This window comes from Thalassophryne amazonica, unplaced genomic scaffold (genome assembly GCF_902500255.1).
Source record: "Thalassophryne amazonica unplaced genomic scaffold, fThaAma1.1, whole genome shotgun sequence".
Classification (NCBI taxonomy): Eukaryota; Metazoa; Chordata; class Actinopteri; order Batrachoidiformes; family Batrachoididae; genus Thalassophryne; species Thalassophryne amazonica.
The window spans coordinates 113171-131218 of record NW_022986263.1 but is presented as its reverse complement, the minus strand read 5'-3'; the positions used below and the strand labels follow the sequence as shown (position 1 = coordinate 131218).

Sequence of the window (18048 nt, the reverse complement as noted above, 5' to 3'; positions counted from 1 at the left end):
TTTCTTGACCTCAACTTTATGCCTCTGTAGTTACTGCAGCTCAGCACTGTTGGGTATTTTCTCCTCCAAACATTCTTAAAACCTTTGATAAGACAAACAGAGTCAAGAAACACCAGTGAGACAGAAAGTCAAATTAATCACGCGCGGAGTGCAGTCCAGGCTGTACACCAAGGCTACACTAAAGTCTGGCCTGTGCTCCCGCTCTTTTTATTAGAGATGCCCTCATTACATCATAAAACTTGTCCTAAGGGGGGGGGGGACACGCGAGACAAGTTTCTTCTCGTAACATAAACACATATGTCAATAAGCGCAGCTGTAAGGAAAAAGTTTCTTTCTTTTACTCTTATCGTCGGAGGTCAGCACATCTCGTTCGTCTGTTGCAGTTATCAGCTGTTGTGCATCTGCCTGGAGTGTCCTGGTCTTCACACTAAGCATCACATCACAACAGTCAAAACAACCTTCAGTTCTTTTATTCCCAGTTCAGCCTGACCCCGTCATGCTTCACTCCCAGTCGTTAGCGGCTACGAAAACAAGTTGTATAATAATAATAATAAGTACATCCAGCTCCTCATTCCCAGTTCAGATTGACCCCAGCATGCTAAAACAAGGTTGAATAACACGTACATTCTCGGGGTCAGGTGCAAACAGCACAACACCGTTCTCATCAGAAAGAAGACAAAAGGTACAAATGTTTAACAGTGATAACATATATATAAAATCTTTAACATTCCCCTCCTGTTTATCACCTGTTAAACATACAGTAGTAGTTATCACCTAGCTTAGCACTTCTTTTTGAGATTTTCACTAAGAGGTTCATCATGGTATGTTCTATAGGCTTACACCCCAGAGGTGATGTCATCATTGTCACCATCATCGGTGTCTGGGTCATCATACTTCCATTGGTCTGGGTACAGGTCATGGGAGTCATCGTCCTCCTCGGTGTCGTCTTGCCCCAGGAGTGGATATGATGCTGGTCCCCCTCCTGGTCCTGGACTTATTGCTGTGGTTATCATTCTATTTACAAGGCCTCGGAGACATGGAATACAACAACATCCACACAATGTTAGAATTGCAGCAAATACTGCTATAGACACTAATAGTGAAGAAATCAAAGACCTCCATCTTCCCATCCCTTCCAGCCACCAATCCCAGCCTTCGGTGTTTACTCCACTGTGCTCTTTCATCTTCCTGTTCAACGTCCTCAGCCCGTCAATGGCTTGAGTGAGACTGCCGTCTGCAGCCGTGTTGTTGGGAATGAATGTGCAGCATTGTTCTCCGAACATGGCACAAACACCTCCTTTCTCCGCCAACAACATATCCAGAGCAATACGATTCTGGAAGGCCATAAGGGACGTGGCTTCTAACTGTGAATGGACAGCCTTAAATCCTTCCTCAGTCCAATTTCCTAATTTCTGTACATTGTAGTGGATGTAGTTTATTCTGTCCACGTTTTTATTAATTGAACACCACCAACAGATGGAAGAATCGAATCCAGCTGCTATTTGATCAACCAGTTTATACTCGTCAGGCACTCCTCTGGGGACTCCTATTGCGTCAATATATGTTGGGTTCCTACTCCTTTCCACTGTCTTTTTACTCTATGTCTGGCTATGCCTTTCTGCCAATCTTCAGGAATGAGAGAGGCTGTATATGTCATGACTTCTTCAGGTGTCATGGACATGGCTTTAACTGGTAACAATAATGATATTAATGCACAATAACCTGACACATTTCGTGGCAGTCTGTCAAAGATTCTGTTATCACCACACCACCACCATACGTCACTCCTCCCGACAGGTTTGAATGTGGGAGTACTACGGACCACATTCTTACACCAGGCGGTGTGGTTTAAGCTACCCAAAGTCTTACTTGTCCCTGTCAAGTGTACACATGTATGGTTAGCATGCCCAACTTTGCTTGAAAATAAAGGTTTGATCTTAGTCAATTTGGTCAATGGATAGATCTTGTCCCACTTAGAACAATTGTTGTTTGCTGCAATGTATGTCTGTGTCATAACCGTCAGCAGACAGTCTTTGGGTAATGCTGCCGGTATTACCTGTAATATAGGTCTGGGTCCCATACATACAACACAGTCCTTCTTTGCTGCTAGTCCTGCTTGTTCTGCCATTAAAAGCCAATTGTTATTTTGTCCACTAATTCCTGTAGTTACTAGGAACCAGTCATCTGCCTTCATGTCTTTTGTGCCTTGTACGGACATCCCCTTTGCTTGTATGGACACCCCCTTTGCTTGTATGGACACCCCCTTTGACGTACTTAATTCTGTCAATATTGGTTGCTGTACTCTATCTGTTTCACAGAGGAAAAAATGGAAATACGGATCTTTTCCTGGTTTGTATACCCAAAGGAGGAACAACCAACAGTCTCCCTTTATATCAGGTGGGAATATGGTTCCTTTTTCTGTGGTATTCACCACTATAGACAGCTTATCATCTGTTTGATACATTTTGAGAATTTGACTCTGGTACTTAGCCCACTCGGTTTGTGCCCATCTTGGTGTCCATCTACTCCATTCATCGGCTACCAACGTTTCCCATCTCTTATCTTGTTGATCATTAGTCATATACCATGAGAAACTATTTCCGTAATTAGTCCCTCTGTCACCATCCCCACCATCCCATGTTCCATGGGTAAGAGCGCTATATGGTACAGAGATGACCACAGAAGCTTTTCTAGGAATGCAGGCCTGTACACCAAATCGGTACGCATTGTTCCTATCACAGCTATGTACTGTGGCATTTATTATCGGACTGGGGTCTTCGTTACTTCTTTTTGGTCTCTGCAATCTGCGGAGGTGATCCTTATTATCATGTCCCGTGCTTATGGCTTTTAATAATAAGCCCAATCCGAAAAAGAAAAGTAGCATAACAAGGACTGTCCATGGGGTCCAGAAACCCTCGTTCTTTTGTTTTTTTCTTTCGCCATTTCTGCACACTACAGCACACCTATGTTCAGAACAGTGGCTTCTTAATGTCTTCTGCTAGCTTTCGTGTCTAACCTGGATCTTAACACCAAGCTCACACACTATTACTAGTCTTGTCCTACTGTTCTTACTGTTTGTCTGTGTCTGCAGAAATGACTTTCTTACAGTGAGTCAAATGAATCCATGTACTTCTTTCCCCAATTTTCAAGGCTGTGGGTGTTGTGAGTAGTACTTGATGGGGCCCTTCCCATTTAGGTGAATGCCAGTGTTTTCTCTTGATGCTTCTTATCAACACCCAGTCTCCAGGTACCACTTTAGGGTCATCCTGTGGAGAAATGGGATCATCAGTGTTTGAAACTCTCCCTCGTTGTCCTTCTAACATTTTTCTCATGTAATCCGCCAAATTTGCTTCCTCAGGTACATCCCAAATTTGCCCATAATATGGCAATCGATATTTTCTGCCAAACAATGTTTCATACGGTGTCAACCCCATGGTACTAGTTATGTTTATATACATTTTTACCAAATCTACACAATGTGTCCATGGTCTGCCTGTTTCCTCCATTGTCTTTCTAAGTCTGTTTTTTACTGTTCCATTCATCCTTTCCACTAATCCGGTGCTTTGTGGATGATAAGCACAATGATTTTTTAGATTGACCTGTAGCGCTTCTCCTACGTATTGCACTATTGTATTAACAAAATGCGCTCCATTATCTGAATAGACTGTTTCTGGTATTCCAAATCGTGGGATGATGTCTTTGCATAATGCCTTAGCCACTGTAAGTGCATCTGCATGTTTTGTAGGGAACAATTCTACCCATTTTGAGAAGGCATCAATTATGACTAAACAAAATTCCTTCCCTTCATGTTTACTCAGCTGTATATAATCCATATGAATCACTTGAAAGGGATATTGTGGTGTTGGAAATTTGCCTCTTTGGGGTCTCAAATTGCCTTGTGAGTTGTGTTTTGCACATATCATGCATGCTCTACAATGCTGTTTTGCATATGCATCGAACCCATAAAGACAAAAAATAGATTGCAATTGCGATATCATACCCCCTGATGAGACATGCGTCACGCCATGGCTCATAATAGCTGCCCATTTAAACATATTTTTTGGCAATATGGGTTTCTTTTGTGGTCATACGTACAAATCATTTGCATACGTAGCCCCTTTAGTTATCCACATTTGTTTTTCTCTGTCAGTTGCCTGCTGTTGCATGTCAGCAAGCAGTGTATGACCTAAATGCAAATCCGGAGGGGTTTCCTGTACAACAAAAATAGAAGAAGCTGCTGCTGCCTCTTTTGCTGCTCTGTCAGCAAAATCATTTCCTTTTGAAATACTGTCAGAGCCTTTGGTGTGAGCCGCACATTTGCATATAGCAATTTGTTCAGGCAATTTCACAGCCTTCAGTAGTGCAGTTAGGAGTGTGGCATGAGTCACTGGCTTTCCAGATGATGTCACCATTCCACGCTCTTCCCACAGTTTTGCAAACACATGCACTGTGCTGAAAGCGTACTGGCTGTCTGTATAAATTGTTACAGCCGTACCTTTAAACAGATAGCAAGCTGCAGTTAAAGCAACTAATTCAGCTGCTTGTGCTGAAAATGACGATGGCAATGAAGCAGAATCCAATACTTCTGAATTTGTGACAACAGCATATCCAGATTGTGTTTGTCCATAAGCATTTTTAGTGGAAGAACCATCCACATGCACAATTGTACTGTTTGGGATGGGTGTGTCCTGGAGGTCTGGGCGTGCTTTCGTACAGACCATAGCTACATCAAGACAATTGTGCGGCTCACCATCCTCAGGTAAAGGTATCAATGTGGATGGATTCAATGTTGTACATCGCTCTACCGTAAGGTGTGGCTGTGATAATAGCAAGGACATGCACGAAAGATGTCTTGCTGGGGACAAAAGGCTCATGTTTGTCTGCAACAGAAGTGCAGAAACTGCATGTGGAACTTTCAGTGTCAACTGATGGAATAGAACAACATTACTGCTACTTTGAACAGCCATAGAGGCTGCAACAACAGCCTGTACGCATGGTGGTAGAGCACTTGCTACTGCATCCAATTTAGATGAGTAGTAGGCAACTGGCCTTAATTTTGAGCCATACACTTGAACCAAAACACTAGTCATGAACTTATTCTTACAATCAACTGTTTGAATGAATGGTTTACTATAATCTGGTAGTGCCAAAACTGTGGATGACACTAATGTTTGTTTGACTTTTACAAAAGCTTCCTCAGCATCTTTGTTCCATTCCAACACGGTTGACATTGAAATATCATCTTTGTACATCAAATCAGAAAGTGGACTAGTCAACTCTGCATAGCAGGGAATCCATGCCCTGCAGTAATTAGTCAGTCCAAGAAATGACATCATCTGCTTTTTGGTTTGTGGTTTTGGAGCGTGCAAAATTGCTTCCTTCCTGTCAGACAGGATCGTGCGCCCTGTGGCTGATAATTCATGTCCTAAATATTTTACTTTATCCCTACACAACTGAACTTTGTTTTTGCTCACTTTGTGGCCATTATCAAATAAGAAACATAATAATGCTACTGTGTCAGTTATGCAGTTTTCTCGTGTGTCAGAGGCAATCAAAATGTCATCAACATACACTAATAGTTGGCTATCTGCCGGTGGAACGAAATTGGCTAAACATGCTGACATGACTTGAGAATAAATAGTTGGACTCTCTGCGTAACCCTGCGGTAATCTGGTGAATGTATATCGTTGTCCTTTAAAGGTAAAGGCAAACCAGAATTGACTATCTGGATGTACTGGCACAGAGAAAAATGCATTACTTATGTCAATTACTGAGAAACTATTACAATTTGGTCTCAGCGAATTTAACAAGGTGTGTGGATCTGGAACACATGGTGCTCTTTTAATCACAGCAGCATTTACTGCCTGCAGATCTTGAATCATTCTCCACCCCACTGAGGGCGGAGCCTTTTTTACAGGAAATATGGGTGTGTTACATGGTGAATCTGGACATGGCACTATTACTCCTGCTGTTAATAAATCCTCTATTACTGGCCTGATTCCTTCAATTGCATCAGGTTTCAATGGATACTGTCTTACACATGGTCTGTATTCTGTTTTTGGTCGTATAACTACAGGTTGTGCATTTTTTATCAGTCCTACGTCTGAAGGACCTGTTGTCCACAATCCTGATGGTACAGAAGAAAGAAGATCATCCTCTTCAGGACTCAACTGAAACACTCAGGATTGTGAAGTGGACACATCAATGTGTGTTCCAGCTGTCAGCACCAATGAGACATTAACTGGCACTTTATACAACTTGGTTGATGGACTGAACTCCGTTCGTGGGCCAACTCTGCTCCAATCAGTGGCTGACAAAGCTGTTATGACTGTCAGTCCCAATTCTTGCCATTCTGTCAAATATGGTTTACAAAGTGACACATGTAATGGCATACCTGTGAATCTCAATTTTAAAACATCTTCAGTGGCACCTGTCACTGTTATGACAGCTGTTGAGTTGCCATCATGAATCAAATCGGTCATTGTCAGCTTCACAGGTGAAACGTTTTTCAATTTGTTTTCATAGTCACCATCCGGACCTGGAGGATCTTTATGCCACATTGTGACATGCAGGTCAGGTGGTGACATCTGTTGTTCAGGATTTTTTAGTAGGGCTGTCGCTTGCAAGACGACATCTTTACCCCATCCTGCAGCATCTTCTTCTGAGATGTCAAATGTATAGTAATAGTGGAATGTGGGGTCATCGCTTTCTTCTCTCACCATGTTAACGCCTCCTGTGCGTTCAACAACTAATTTCCCTTGTTCCACAATTATGGACAAGCCCAATGCAGTCAATCCGTCTCGTCCTAGGAGGTTAACTGGACATTGTGGCATGTTCAACACTGACATAGTACACGTCAGGCCAAATGGATCTGTCAACGTTATGGGTTTGGTGATAGGGACGTCTGATGTTTGTCCATTTGCAGAGCGAACCCTAAAGAGTTCGTTGCTTAATTGATGGACAGGTATGTTGTCATTACATGTAGTTCTACATGCTCCTGTATCACAAAGGAATGTCACTGGTCGTCCATTTACCAACAAAGTCACTTCTGGTTTTGGTACCGGATTTCCCAGTAAGGCACACAGATCCATATCACAATCAGACTGCCTATCTGATGTGGAATCATGGATTATGGATTCTAGTCATTGTGGATACTGTGGCTGCGGAGGATTATTCCGTTGTGGAATTCCTCCTGCTGCTCCCTCAGTAGGTGGATTCGGACAATTTCTATACATATGTCCCTCTCTTCCACAGTTCCAACAAATCAGGGGACCACGTGGTGGCCCTCCCTGTCTGTGCTGCTGTTGTGGTTGCCATGGTCCTTGATGTTGTGGCTGTCCACATTGTCTGTTTTGCCATGGCTTTTGGGGGCGTTTGCACTGCTTCTGCTGTCTTAAGTTACCCTGTTGGTAACATATTTCATCATCTCCGTGTGCTACATACACTCCTTTGTCGCTGTTTCTTGTCTTTTTCTGTTTTAAGACTTCTTCTGCATGACAGCAGTGTGTATGTGTTTCTTCCAATGTGCCTGTAGGCAATCCAATCCAATGTTTCTGTATCCAAGCTTTTATATCCTTATTGGAATGTTGGATCAGAGCGTTTTTCAATTGTTGTTAATACACTGGTATTTCCTGGCATATGCCACTATGGACTCTAAATACACTCTCAAATCTGCATCTAAACTCTATCCATGGTTCTCCTTCTTTCTGTGTTGTCCTGGTAATTTCAGTATAATTATCTTTGGTCCTAACACACCTTTTGCTCGTGTAATCATAGCTTCCACTCTTGTTTTCAAGACTGGATCATCATGTTGGCAACGGTAACGCCATCCTGGTCTGCAGGATTCCAGTCTCCGCGTATCTGACTCCATTTAGGGCCACATGCTTTCATCCACACCTGTTGGACTTCAGGTCCACTAAGGTGGTAAGAACTTCTAATGTTTTCTATATCCTGCAGAAAGCCCTCGATATCGACATGTGGCGATGGTATCATGTCGACTGCTGCTTTGATATCATCAGCATTCCATGTTCGATATACGAGCATGGTTGATCGATGTCCTGCTGTTCCTGCACGAGGATTTGGTACTTCTATCATAGGATAGGCACCTCCTGGTCACTGTGTTCCACCATGGGAGGGGCTGTGGGCACTTTCGTCTGACTGCGTGTTTGTGGTTTTTCTGGTTTTTCACTTTTTACCTAGGTTTTACTGCCAAATCATACTGTGGTGGCGGTACATCGTCATCCTCTGGTAGAGGAGATAAAGGTGTTGTTGTCACCGACGATCCAGCCGGCGGTGGTTGTTGAGGCTGTTTGGTTCTCTGTGCTGAATTATCACATCTTCTTCTGCCTTACCTACAGCTTTCTTTTTCCTTGCTTTCTCTAATCGTCGCTTCTCTGCTCCTTTCTGTCTGTTCTCTGCTTCTTCCTCCCAAAATGCCACTAATCTGCCCCTACTTTCTGCATCTTTTTCTCATCACCTTTATGTTGCTGTCTAACTCCTTCTTCAGCTTCTGTATACTGATCAGGTTCAGTCGTCCGTCAAAGTCATGTTTATTTATCCAGGTCTCCAATTCTTTGTGCTTTTGGATTTTTTGCTTCCATAAATTTCCAGTCGTCAGTTGATAAATTTTTCCCTTATTTTAGACGTCTTACCCCCATTCTTTATTATCCCTTGTTATAATTTGGACTTCAGACGGGGGCACACCTAGGGTGTTCTAAATCTGAAGTTTTCACACTTTCTTTGGACGTGACAATTAATTTGCCGTCGTGTGGTTGATTCCTTTCACCTCCCCGTAGGAAGCGGAATCACTTGCCTCTGCATCCGCACACACGGTTGTCACTAACGTTGTCCAAAGTATTACACTTTCACACAGTTATTTACACTTACACAAAACACTGGGTCAAGAAACACCAGTGAGACAGAAAGTCAAATTAATCACGCGCGGAGTGCAGTCCAGGCTGTACACCAAGGCTACACTAAAGTCTGGCCTGTGCTCCCACTCTTTTTATTAGAGATGCCCTCATTACATCATAAAACTTGTCCTAAGGGGGGGGGGGGCACGCGAGACAAGTTTCTTCTCGTAACATAAACACATACGTCAATAAGCGCAGCTGTAAGGAAAAACAGTTTCTTTCTTTTACTCTTATCGTCGGAGGTCAGCACATCTCGTTCGTCTGTTGCAGTTATCAGCTGTTGTGCATCTGCCTGGAGTGTCCTGGTCTTCACACTAAGCATCACATCACAACAGTCAAAACAACCTTCAGTTCTTTTACTCCCAGTTCAGCCTGACCCCGTCATGCTTCACTCCCAGTCGTTAGCGGCTACGAAAACAAGTTGTATAATAATAATAATAAGTACATCCAGCTCCTCATTCCCAGTTCAGATTGACCCCAGCATGCTAAAACAAGGTTGAATAACACGTACATTCTCGGGGTCAGGTGCAAACAGCACAACACCGTTCTCATCAGAAAGAAGACAAAAGGTACAAATGTTTAACAGTGATAACATATATATAAAATCTTTAACAAGCACATCACCCTTCTTCTTAAAAAATAGAAACCAGCACACTTCGTCTCCACTCCTCAGGCATCCTCTCACTTTCCAAGATTTTATTAAACAATCTGGTTGGAAACTCCACTGCCATCTCTCTTAGACATTTCCATGCCTCCACCGGAATGTCATCTGGACCAACTGCCTATCCACTCTTCATAGCAGCCCTCACGTCATCCTTACTAATCCATTGCACTTCCTGATTTACTATCACCACATCATCCAGCCTTTTCTCTGTCTCATTTTCTTCATTGTCAGCTCCTTAAAATTCCCTCCACCTTATTCAGCTCTGTCCCGTTGTCTTGCCAATTGGTTCAAGTCCTTTTCTCCTTCCTACTTTTTAACTTCATGTACAGCTCACTATATATCCTGTTAGTAGCCTTTGTAATATGGCAAGGGTGGTGGTTAAGTGCGCTTGTTTCACGGGAAGAAAGTTTCCGGTTCAAAACCCGCCCCTTCCTTTCTCCATGATATGGAGTTTATGTCAGTAAGGGCAACCATTGTAAACTTGTGCCAAATCACCATCCACCTCAGATGTGCTGTGATGACTCAGAGAATCAAGGGAGCCGCTGAAGGGATTACTGTTAGACTATGTGACATCTTGCTTTACCGTACATTGCATCTACTTGTACTTCTGTCTACTTTCTTTATCTCTCCAATGACCTCACTGCTTTTTTGCTAGCCTCTTCCCTCTTGTACCTCCTACCTTCCTGTCTATCTCCATCACTACGTCTGCCACAGTGGGGTGCTGTTTCTGTGGGGTGTGTCTAGTGTGCAAAATTTGAAGTCTATTTTTGGCATTGAAGTGATGTGTAGTGATCTCTGTCTTCCATCCACGGAGTTCCATTTGTCTTCCTTTTACAGATTCTGGTTCTGGGTCACTTAACAGTGGAGGATCCAGGTCTCAGTTGACATCCTCTGGACAGACCAGGTCTACGGGTTCCGTCTCTGGCTCAGTTGGAACCAACAGCTCTAGCACCTCTCAAAGGGGAACAAGCCTGCCTCAGGCCCTTCCAGCTGTTGGCTCACCATCCTCTAGGCCTGTGCAGCCGACACCGAGAGGACCCACAGTTTCTGGGACAAACCTCTGACTGTAGGCAGGCCTGCATCCCAGCAGAACCCACCGAGCCAGCCCAGACCTGTACCATCCCTCACAACACAGCCGAGGCCACAGCTGTCCAACGGGACTCACGGTAAACATATTACATTTACTGTATAACGTTTACAAATTAACTCACCAATTTAACAGTCACCACAAGGTGTATATTAAATGATGTTTTAATGAACACAAGTTTAAATTATAACTTATGAACTGCAAATTTTAACAAAAATAGTCTACTTTACAGTCAGTTATATCCTTATTCAGCTGGTGGGAATTATGTGACAACAGGATTTTATATACTGTAACCCAAAGATTGTGTAGCACTGAGACTTTTCGGGACACACTGAGCTTTGTAAGGTATAAAAAACTGAATATCATCAGCATAATGAGTGATAAGAGAAGCCATTAAATGATCCTAAATGCTGGTATAAAGGAAGCAAATACAACACAAATAAAATGGGCCCAAGAACAGAACCCTGTGGAACACCATGTTCAAGGGGAGCTGATGATGATCTGTAATTAGATGTAACAATAGAAAAACCTCTCTACATGAGATATGAAACAAATCATTCATTAACAGCAGAAGATACGAATAGTACCCACCCAAGACCTCAGCATCCGGAGCAACACAGTGTCATGACTGCAGACACTGGGTGGCTGGGCACCAATGCAGGACTCATGGACACAGGTGTTAGAGTAAAAAAGGCTTTATCCAAAAATCACAGAATGAGGTACACAGTTAGGCAGTTGGCGTGGCAGAGGTTCAGAAGAACGACAGGCTGGGGCATGGCCAAACAACAAGCAAAGTTCACAGAAACACAGTGTCTCAGAGATCAGAGGGCGAGCCCAAGAACGAGGCAGGGTCAAACACAGGCTGGCAATCAGGCAAAAGGCAAAAAGCTGGGACGAAGACGGTGAAGTACAACGAACGAGCAGTGAGGCTGTGAACACAGTGGACTTAAATAGAACAGGTAGTGATTGGAAAACAAGCTGCACGTGTGGGGAGGAGTTTATGGAAAGAGGACATGGCGGGCAGATGAGGAACAGGTGCAAGAGTGTGAGGAAGGAAACACAAAGCAGATAGAATCAAGAGAATAAGTGACTGGAAAACTCACGGTGGAAAAATGTGATGTGCTTAAGGCAGACAATAATTAATGTGAGCAAAACAGAAGGGGCCAAACAAGAAATAACGTGACTAGTCTAAAAGTGGAAAACAAGAAAACTACATAACCTAAACTAGAACGGGAAAGATACTGAGTGATACATAACGTGAATAAACATGGCAACCACTTATGAGTTGAAGAGAGCATAAAAGATGAGCAGAACCAAAACTGGTGACTACAGAATAATGCAATGAATAACTAAACATACCATAAATGATAACCGCAACTAAAACCCAGGACAACAGAACACAACCAGACCAAGAGACACTGGAGATAAATAAGAAGCAAAACCAGAGAATACATAATAACCACAGAAGATAACAAATACATGTATGACAAATAAAATAAAGATAACCAAGAACAGAACTAGAGACTCAAGCATACAGAAAGAAAAGCAATAAATGACTGAACCGAAAATACAATAAAGAACCAAAACCAGGAACCAAAGAATAATGCATAAACTAGAATGAGAATAATCAAGTGACAAAAATAAAAATAACTAACAAATCAAGAATGGGGCAAATGGAAGGAAAAGAAAAGGGGAAAAATAAAAACAGGACCAAAACCTGACACACAGGAGGGTCATCAAGGCTGAACTTAATGCAGCATCACAAAACTCCAGACTCACGAGCATCCCAACACCTCAACCAGTCACCAGAAACCCTGAGGAGAGCAGACTCCTGGATCCTGGATCAGTCTCAGTCTGTTTTCCGTGGAGATCCAGGATCCAGGACACGGCTTTTTCCAAGATTTGTGCAATGAATTTTGAAGAGGACCTATAACTGCTAAAAGCTGAAGAATTGAAACAGCTAATTTTAACACAGGATAAATAACAGTATTTTTAAACGCTGCCAGGACTCATCCTCACATCAACGAGCTGTTAATTATTGATCAGTCAGATGGCCCAGGAGCAGAAATACCGTTTTAAAGAATTACACATTTTAAAATGATCAATTTCACACACTAGAATGAACTTAAACACAACGCCATCTTTCCAGAATAACAGCCCCGCCCACTTTCTGAAGCTTAATGGCAACATTCAGGCTGATGACTCCTGATGTGATGACTCTGTGTGTGTGTGTGTGTGTGTGTGTGTGTGTGTGTGTGTGTGTGTGTGTGTGTGTGTGTGTGTGTGTGTGTGTGTGTGTGTGTACACGTACATCTGTGTGCGCGCGTGTCCAGCAGCTGTATGGGGTGTGTGTCACAGTACACCAGGTGTGTGTGGGCGTGGCCAATGTGTGGATCAACCAGGTGGTAAACACACATGTGTGTGTGATCAGGGATATCAGACCAATGCTCAGAGGACACACTGCCAAGGTGAACACACACACAAACACACACACAGGATGTTTTTTTTTTTTGGTCACTTCAGGGCATGCTCACTAATATTCTGGGATTCTTTGGAAATTCATTCTTGTGAACTTTCTTTAATTTTCTCCAGACATCGATGAGTGTCGGCAGAATCTCTGCATGAATGGTCTCTGTGAAAACACACCCGGCAGCTTCCGGTGCCTCTGTCACCGAGGTTACAGGATCCAAGGCAACACCTGCGCAGGTAAAGAAGGACATCAGAGGTGGTGAAGGTGTGGAGGTGACCACTGAACTGAACACACGTGTGTTTCAGATGTGGATGAGTGTGAAGATGCTCTGCTCTGTCCGGGTCAGGAGTGTGTGAACAGCCAGGGCTCATACCGCTGTGTGTCCTGTCACGCTGGATACACACTGATCAACAGGCTCTGCACAGGTAATCCTCAATGACCTCTGACCTCATGACTCCATAAGATCTTTCCAGGACCCAGAGACATAAATATCCGTGTTGAGCTCAGTTTTTTAATGTTAGATTTTACTGTCACACAGACTGTATATGTAACTTCTTCTTTTTCTTTTGGCTGCTTCCACTAGGCGGCACCACAGCAGATCATCTGTTTCCATCTCACCCTGTCCTCTGTCTTCCTCTGTCACACCAACCACCTGCATGTCCTCCCTCAGCACATCCATAAACCTCTTTGTCCTCCCTCCTCTGCTCATGTCCAAATCATCTCAATCTCGCCTCTCTGACTTTGTCTCCAAACCGTCCCACCTGAGCTGTCCCTCTGATATGTTCATTAGGGTTATGACTACAAAACTTTTTTCAAAACTTTCATTTTCCTGATGTTGCATTTGATGAACTTTTACCCATAGATCACTTTTTTGAAGTTTATTTCACTGGATCATGAAAAACCTCCCGCACCGAGCAGCACATCACTTTTAAAAATACACGAGTTTACACAATACTATTTAAAATAACTGGTAACAAGAAAGAATTAACAAGTATCAAGAAATAATAAAAAAATATATACAAATAAATATTGTTAAAATATATTATTAAACAATAATTAAAAGAAATAAAAAATAAAGGTAAAATAGAGTGTCCTTGCCTCAAGTGGAGGAGTTTAAGTATCTCGGGGTCTTGTTCACGAGTGAGGGACGGATGGAGCGTGAGATCGACAGACGGATCGGTGCAACATCTGCAGTAATGCGGTCGCTGTATCGGACTGTCGTGGTGAAGAGAGAGCTGAGTAGGGGGGCAAAGCTCTCGATTTACCGATCGATCTACGTTCCGATCCTCACCTATGGTCATGAGATTTGGCTCATGACCAAAAGAACGAGATCGCGAGTACAAGCGGCCGAGATGAGTTTCCTCCGCAGGGTGGCTGGGCGCTCCCTTAGAGATAGGGTGAGGAGCTCGGTCACTCGGGAGGAGCTCAGAGTCAAGCCGCTGCTCCTCCACGTCGAAAGGAGCCAGTTGAGGTGGCTCGGGCATCTTTTCCGGATGCCCCCTGGACGCCTTGCTGGAGAGGTGTTCCGTTCACGTCCCACTGAGAGGAGGCCCCGGGGAAGACCCAGGACACGCTGGAGGGACTACATCTCTCAGCTGGCTTGGGAACGCCTTGGGTTCCCCCGGAGGAGCTGGGGGAGGTGTGTGTGGATTGGGAGGTCTGGGGGGCTTTGCTTGAGCTGCTGCCCCCGTGACCCGACTCCGGATAAAGCGGAAGAAAATGGATGGATGGATGGATGGATGGTAAAATAGATGATGGGGGAGGTGATGGTCTAGTGGTTAAGGTGCTGGGCTTGAGTCCAGAAGATCATGGTTTCAAATCCCCACCTGACTGGAAAATCACTAAGGGCCCTTGGGCAAGGCCTTTAATCCCCTAGTTGCTCCCAGTGTATAGTGAGCACCTTGTATGGCAGCACCCTGACATTGGGGTGAATATGAGGCATATATGAAGTGCTTTGAGCATCTGATGCAGATGGAAAAGCGCTATATAAATGCAGTCCATTTACCATTTATATAAATGCAGTCCATTTATAGATAAACATGAACATGCCACTCAAAAAAGTCTGCTGCCAAACTGGTGTCTAAACACTCTTTGTCAACCAGAAAAGCATCACGGGTGCTTCAAAGTCTGGCTGAAGATGGAGTTAGTGTCTCAACACCATCACAGTCTGTTGTCTGGCGTCGAACAATCAGAGATGCAGAACAAGTTAAGAACCACCTCATGGAACTGATCTCTGAAGAGAAATTTTGTTTGCATTTTGATGGTAAGAAAATTGACAATAAGGAGTACCAAGTTGTGTACTTGAAAAATGACAGAACATTACAACTTGGCATTTTGGCTTGTGACAGTAGAACCACTGCAGACATCTATATACCACTACAGGACCTCCTTGATAAGTACAATGTATGGAACAGTATTCAGATGATCATCTCTGACACAACAGCCAGTCAATACTGGTCACAAAATGGTAGTTGTAGCCAGGCTTCAGAGAACATTTCGACACAAGGGACTCGATGAACCTCAATACATCGGCTGCCAGCACCACATTCTTGATCTTGTTCTGCGACATGTGTTGGACTTCTTTTTTCCTATACGGTCACAGTCACCTAACATTAACTACGAATTTATTGATGAGATTTTGGAACAGTATGATGATTTACAAAATGCACACATGGGCACAGAAGTGATACCAGAATATGAGAACCTTGGCTGGAGACATGATTTTAAATTCCTTTTTGAGCTTTGTGAAGCATACAAGTTTTACAAAACGGAGGAAAAATGGCCTCACATCAAATGGCACAAGGTGCCATCACTTCACAGTGCCAGGTGGAACTCACAAGGAATTTTAGCACTTATTGCATTTTTCCTTCTTGCAAAGTGGCGAGAACAGCTGAGGGTAACTTGTGATTTCATTGCAACTACATGGACGCGGGCCTGGTTTTCTAACCAACACTATTCAGAGACAGATTATCAAGTCCTGCTGTCATCAATATCCATAACTAAGTGTCCCAAATCTGTGAAATGCTTCTCTACTCATAGTAGCTGAGAGAGCTGTAAGGTTGATGGAGGAGGTTTGTTCTACTTGCAAAACACAAATATCTTAGCAGCAAATTTATTAACACTAATACACAAATCTGAAACATTATTAAAAACACAACAAATGCTATATGTACTCATTTTCATATATTCCTCATGTGTATTGTATGTAAAACTGACGTTATTGTTGTGAAAGTGTAGTAACACGGACCCACAACAGGGGGCGTAAATGAACGGACAATAGATGAGCCAAAAAATAACAATTTAATGTTGTGAATGGGCACAACGGAATACAGACAATTGCAGATTTAGAATCAAGTCAAATATACAAAGGTGACGTGTGGGCAGGCTCGAGGATAGAAGACGTCTGTCCAGAGAAGAGCCGGGCCCCACACGATTTCCACTGCCCACGGATCTGGAACACACCGGAGCCGGCAAGTCCCAAGTCCCCAGGTGGCCACCGTCTCCAGCTGTCAGATCTGGTACTGCTGGCAGGAAGCAGAAACAGTTTAATGGTGGGTGTGTGCACACCCAGCAAAACAATCAGCAAACACAGTTCCTCTTCTGGTGGGAAAAACACCTCCACCTCAAAAACTCGGCTATAATCCACAACTTGGCTTCTAGCTGTAAGTATATCACAAGCAACAACTGCAAAGGTTCAGACATAAGCAATGTGCATTCGGCACAAAACAGCTGAGAGTTTACCTGAGAGGTAGAACGATATCTCGGCAGGGAGGTGGAGTTGCTGCCCGGTTTTTATGGAGATGGTGATGAGGTGGTGATGAGTGACAGCTGTCAGGTGGTGATGAGAGACAGCTGTCATTCCCGGCTGCTCCCGTGAGGCGGCTGCGCCCTCTCGTGCCTGAAGCTCGCACTTCAGGCAGGGCGCCCTCTGGTGGTGGGCCAGTAGTACCTCCTCTTCAGCGGCCCACACAACAGTTGTAATAAAGTGTTTGAGCCGCGAGGTGTTTTAATGTGAAATATGAAACTGTCTTAGGTGCGGGAGGTTTTTTTCAAGGTCTGGCAAAACCAAAGTCATTTTTGTGAGTTTTAGGTAAAAGTTCATCATTTATAACCCCAGGCTAATAAATTTGAGATTTGTCATAACCCTAATGTTCATTCCTAATCTTGTCCATTCTCGTCACTCCCAAAGAGAATCTCAACATCTTCAGCTCTGCCACCTCCAGCTCTGCCTCCTGTCTTTTTGTTAGTGCCACTGTCTCTAAACCATACAACATAGCTGGTCTCACTACTGTTTTGTAAACTTTCCCCTTCACTCTTGCTGATATTCTTCGGTCACAAATCACTCCTGCCACCTTTCTCCACCCACTCCACCCTGCCTGCACTCTCTTCTTCACCTCTCTACCACACTCTCCATTACTTTGAACAGTTGACCCCAAATATTTAAACTCTTCTACTTTTGCCACTTCTACTCCTTGTAACTGCACTATTCCACTGGGCTCCCTCTCATTCACACACATGTACTCAGTCTTGCTTCTACTGACTTTCATTCCCCTTCTCTCCAAAGCATATCTCCACTTCTCCAGACTAGACTCAACTTGCTCTCTACTCTCACTACAGATCACAATGTCATCTGCAAACATCATAGTCCATGGGGACTCCTGTCTGATCTCATCTGTCAACCTGTCCATCACCACTGCAAACAAGAAAGAACTCAGAGCTGATCCTTGGTGTAATCCCACCTCCACCTTGAATGAGTCTGTCATTCCGACTGCGCATCTCACCGCTGTCACACTATTCTGCAAAAATTCGCCCCAGTGCTTCCATTCCGCTCGCCGGCTCCGGTTGTCAGTCAAGTTAACATGACGGACCTTGATCACACGGAGCGAGTTGTTGTGCTCTTAATTGTTGTGGAAAG

General features: G+C 43.7%; 1 protein-coding gene across 1 annotated transcript in view; it reads left to right on the top strand.

Annotated features, from left to right (window-relative positions):
• Nucleotides 1-18048, top strand: part of LOC117505890 (latent-transforming growth factor beta-binding protein 4-like) — a gene marked incomplete at its 3' end in the record, with an annotated part of 211270 nt that overhangs the window by 81050 nt on the left and 112172 nt on the right. Inside the window, 4 exon segments of the mRNA XM_034165425.1 lie at nt 10589-10742; nt 12997-13131; nt 13256-13369; nt 13439-13558. Coding sequence (XP_034021316.1) covers nt 10589-10742; nt 12997-13131; nt 13256-13369; nt 13439-13558 — 523 coding nt within the window.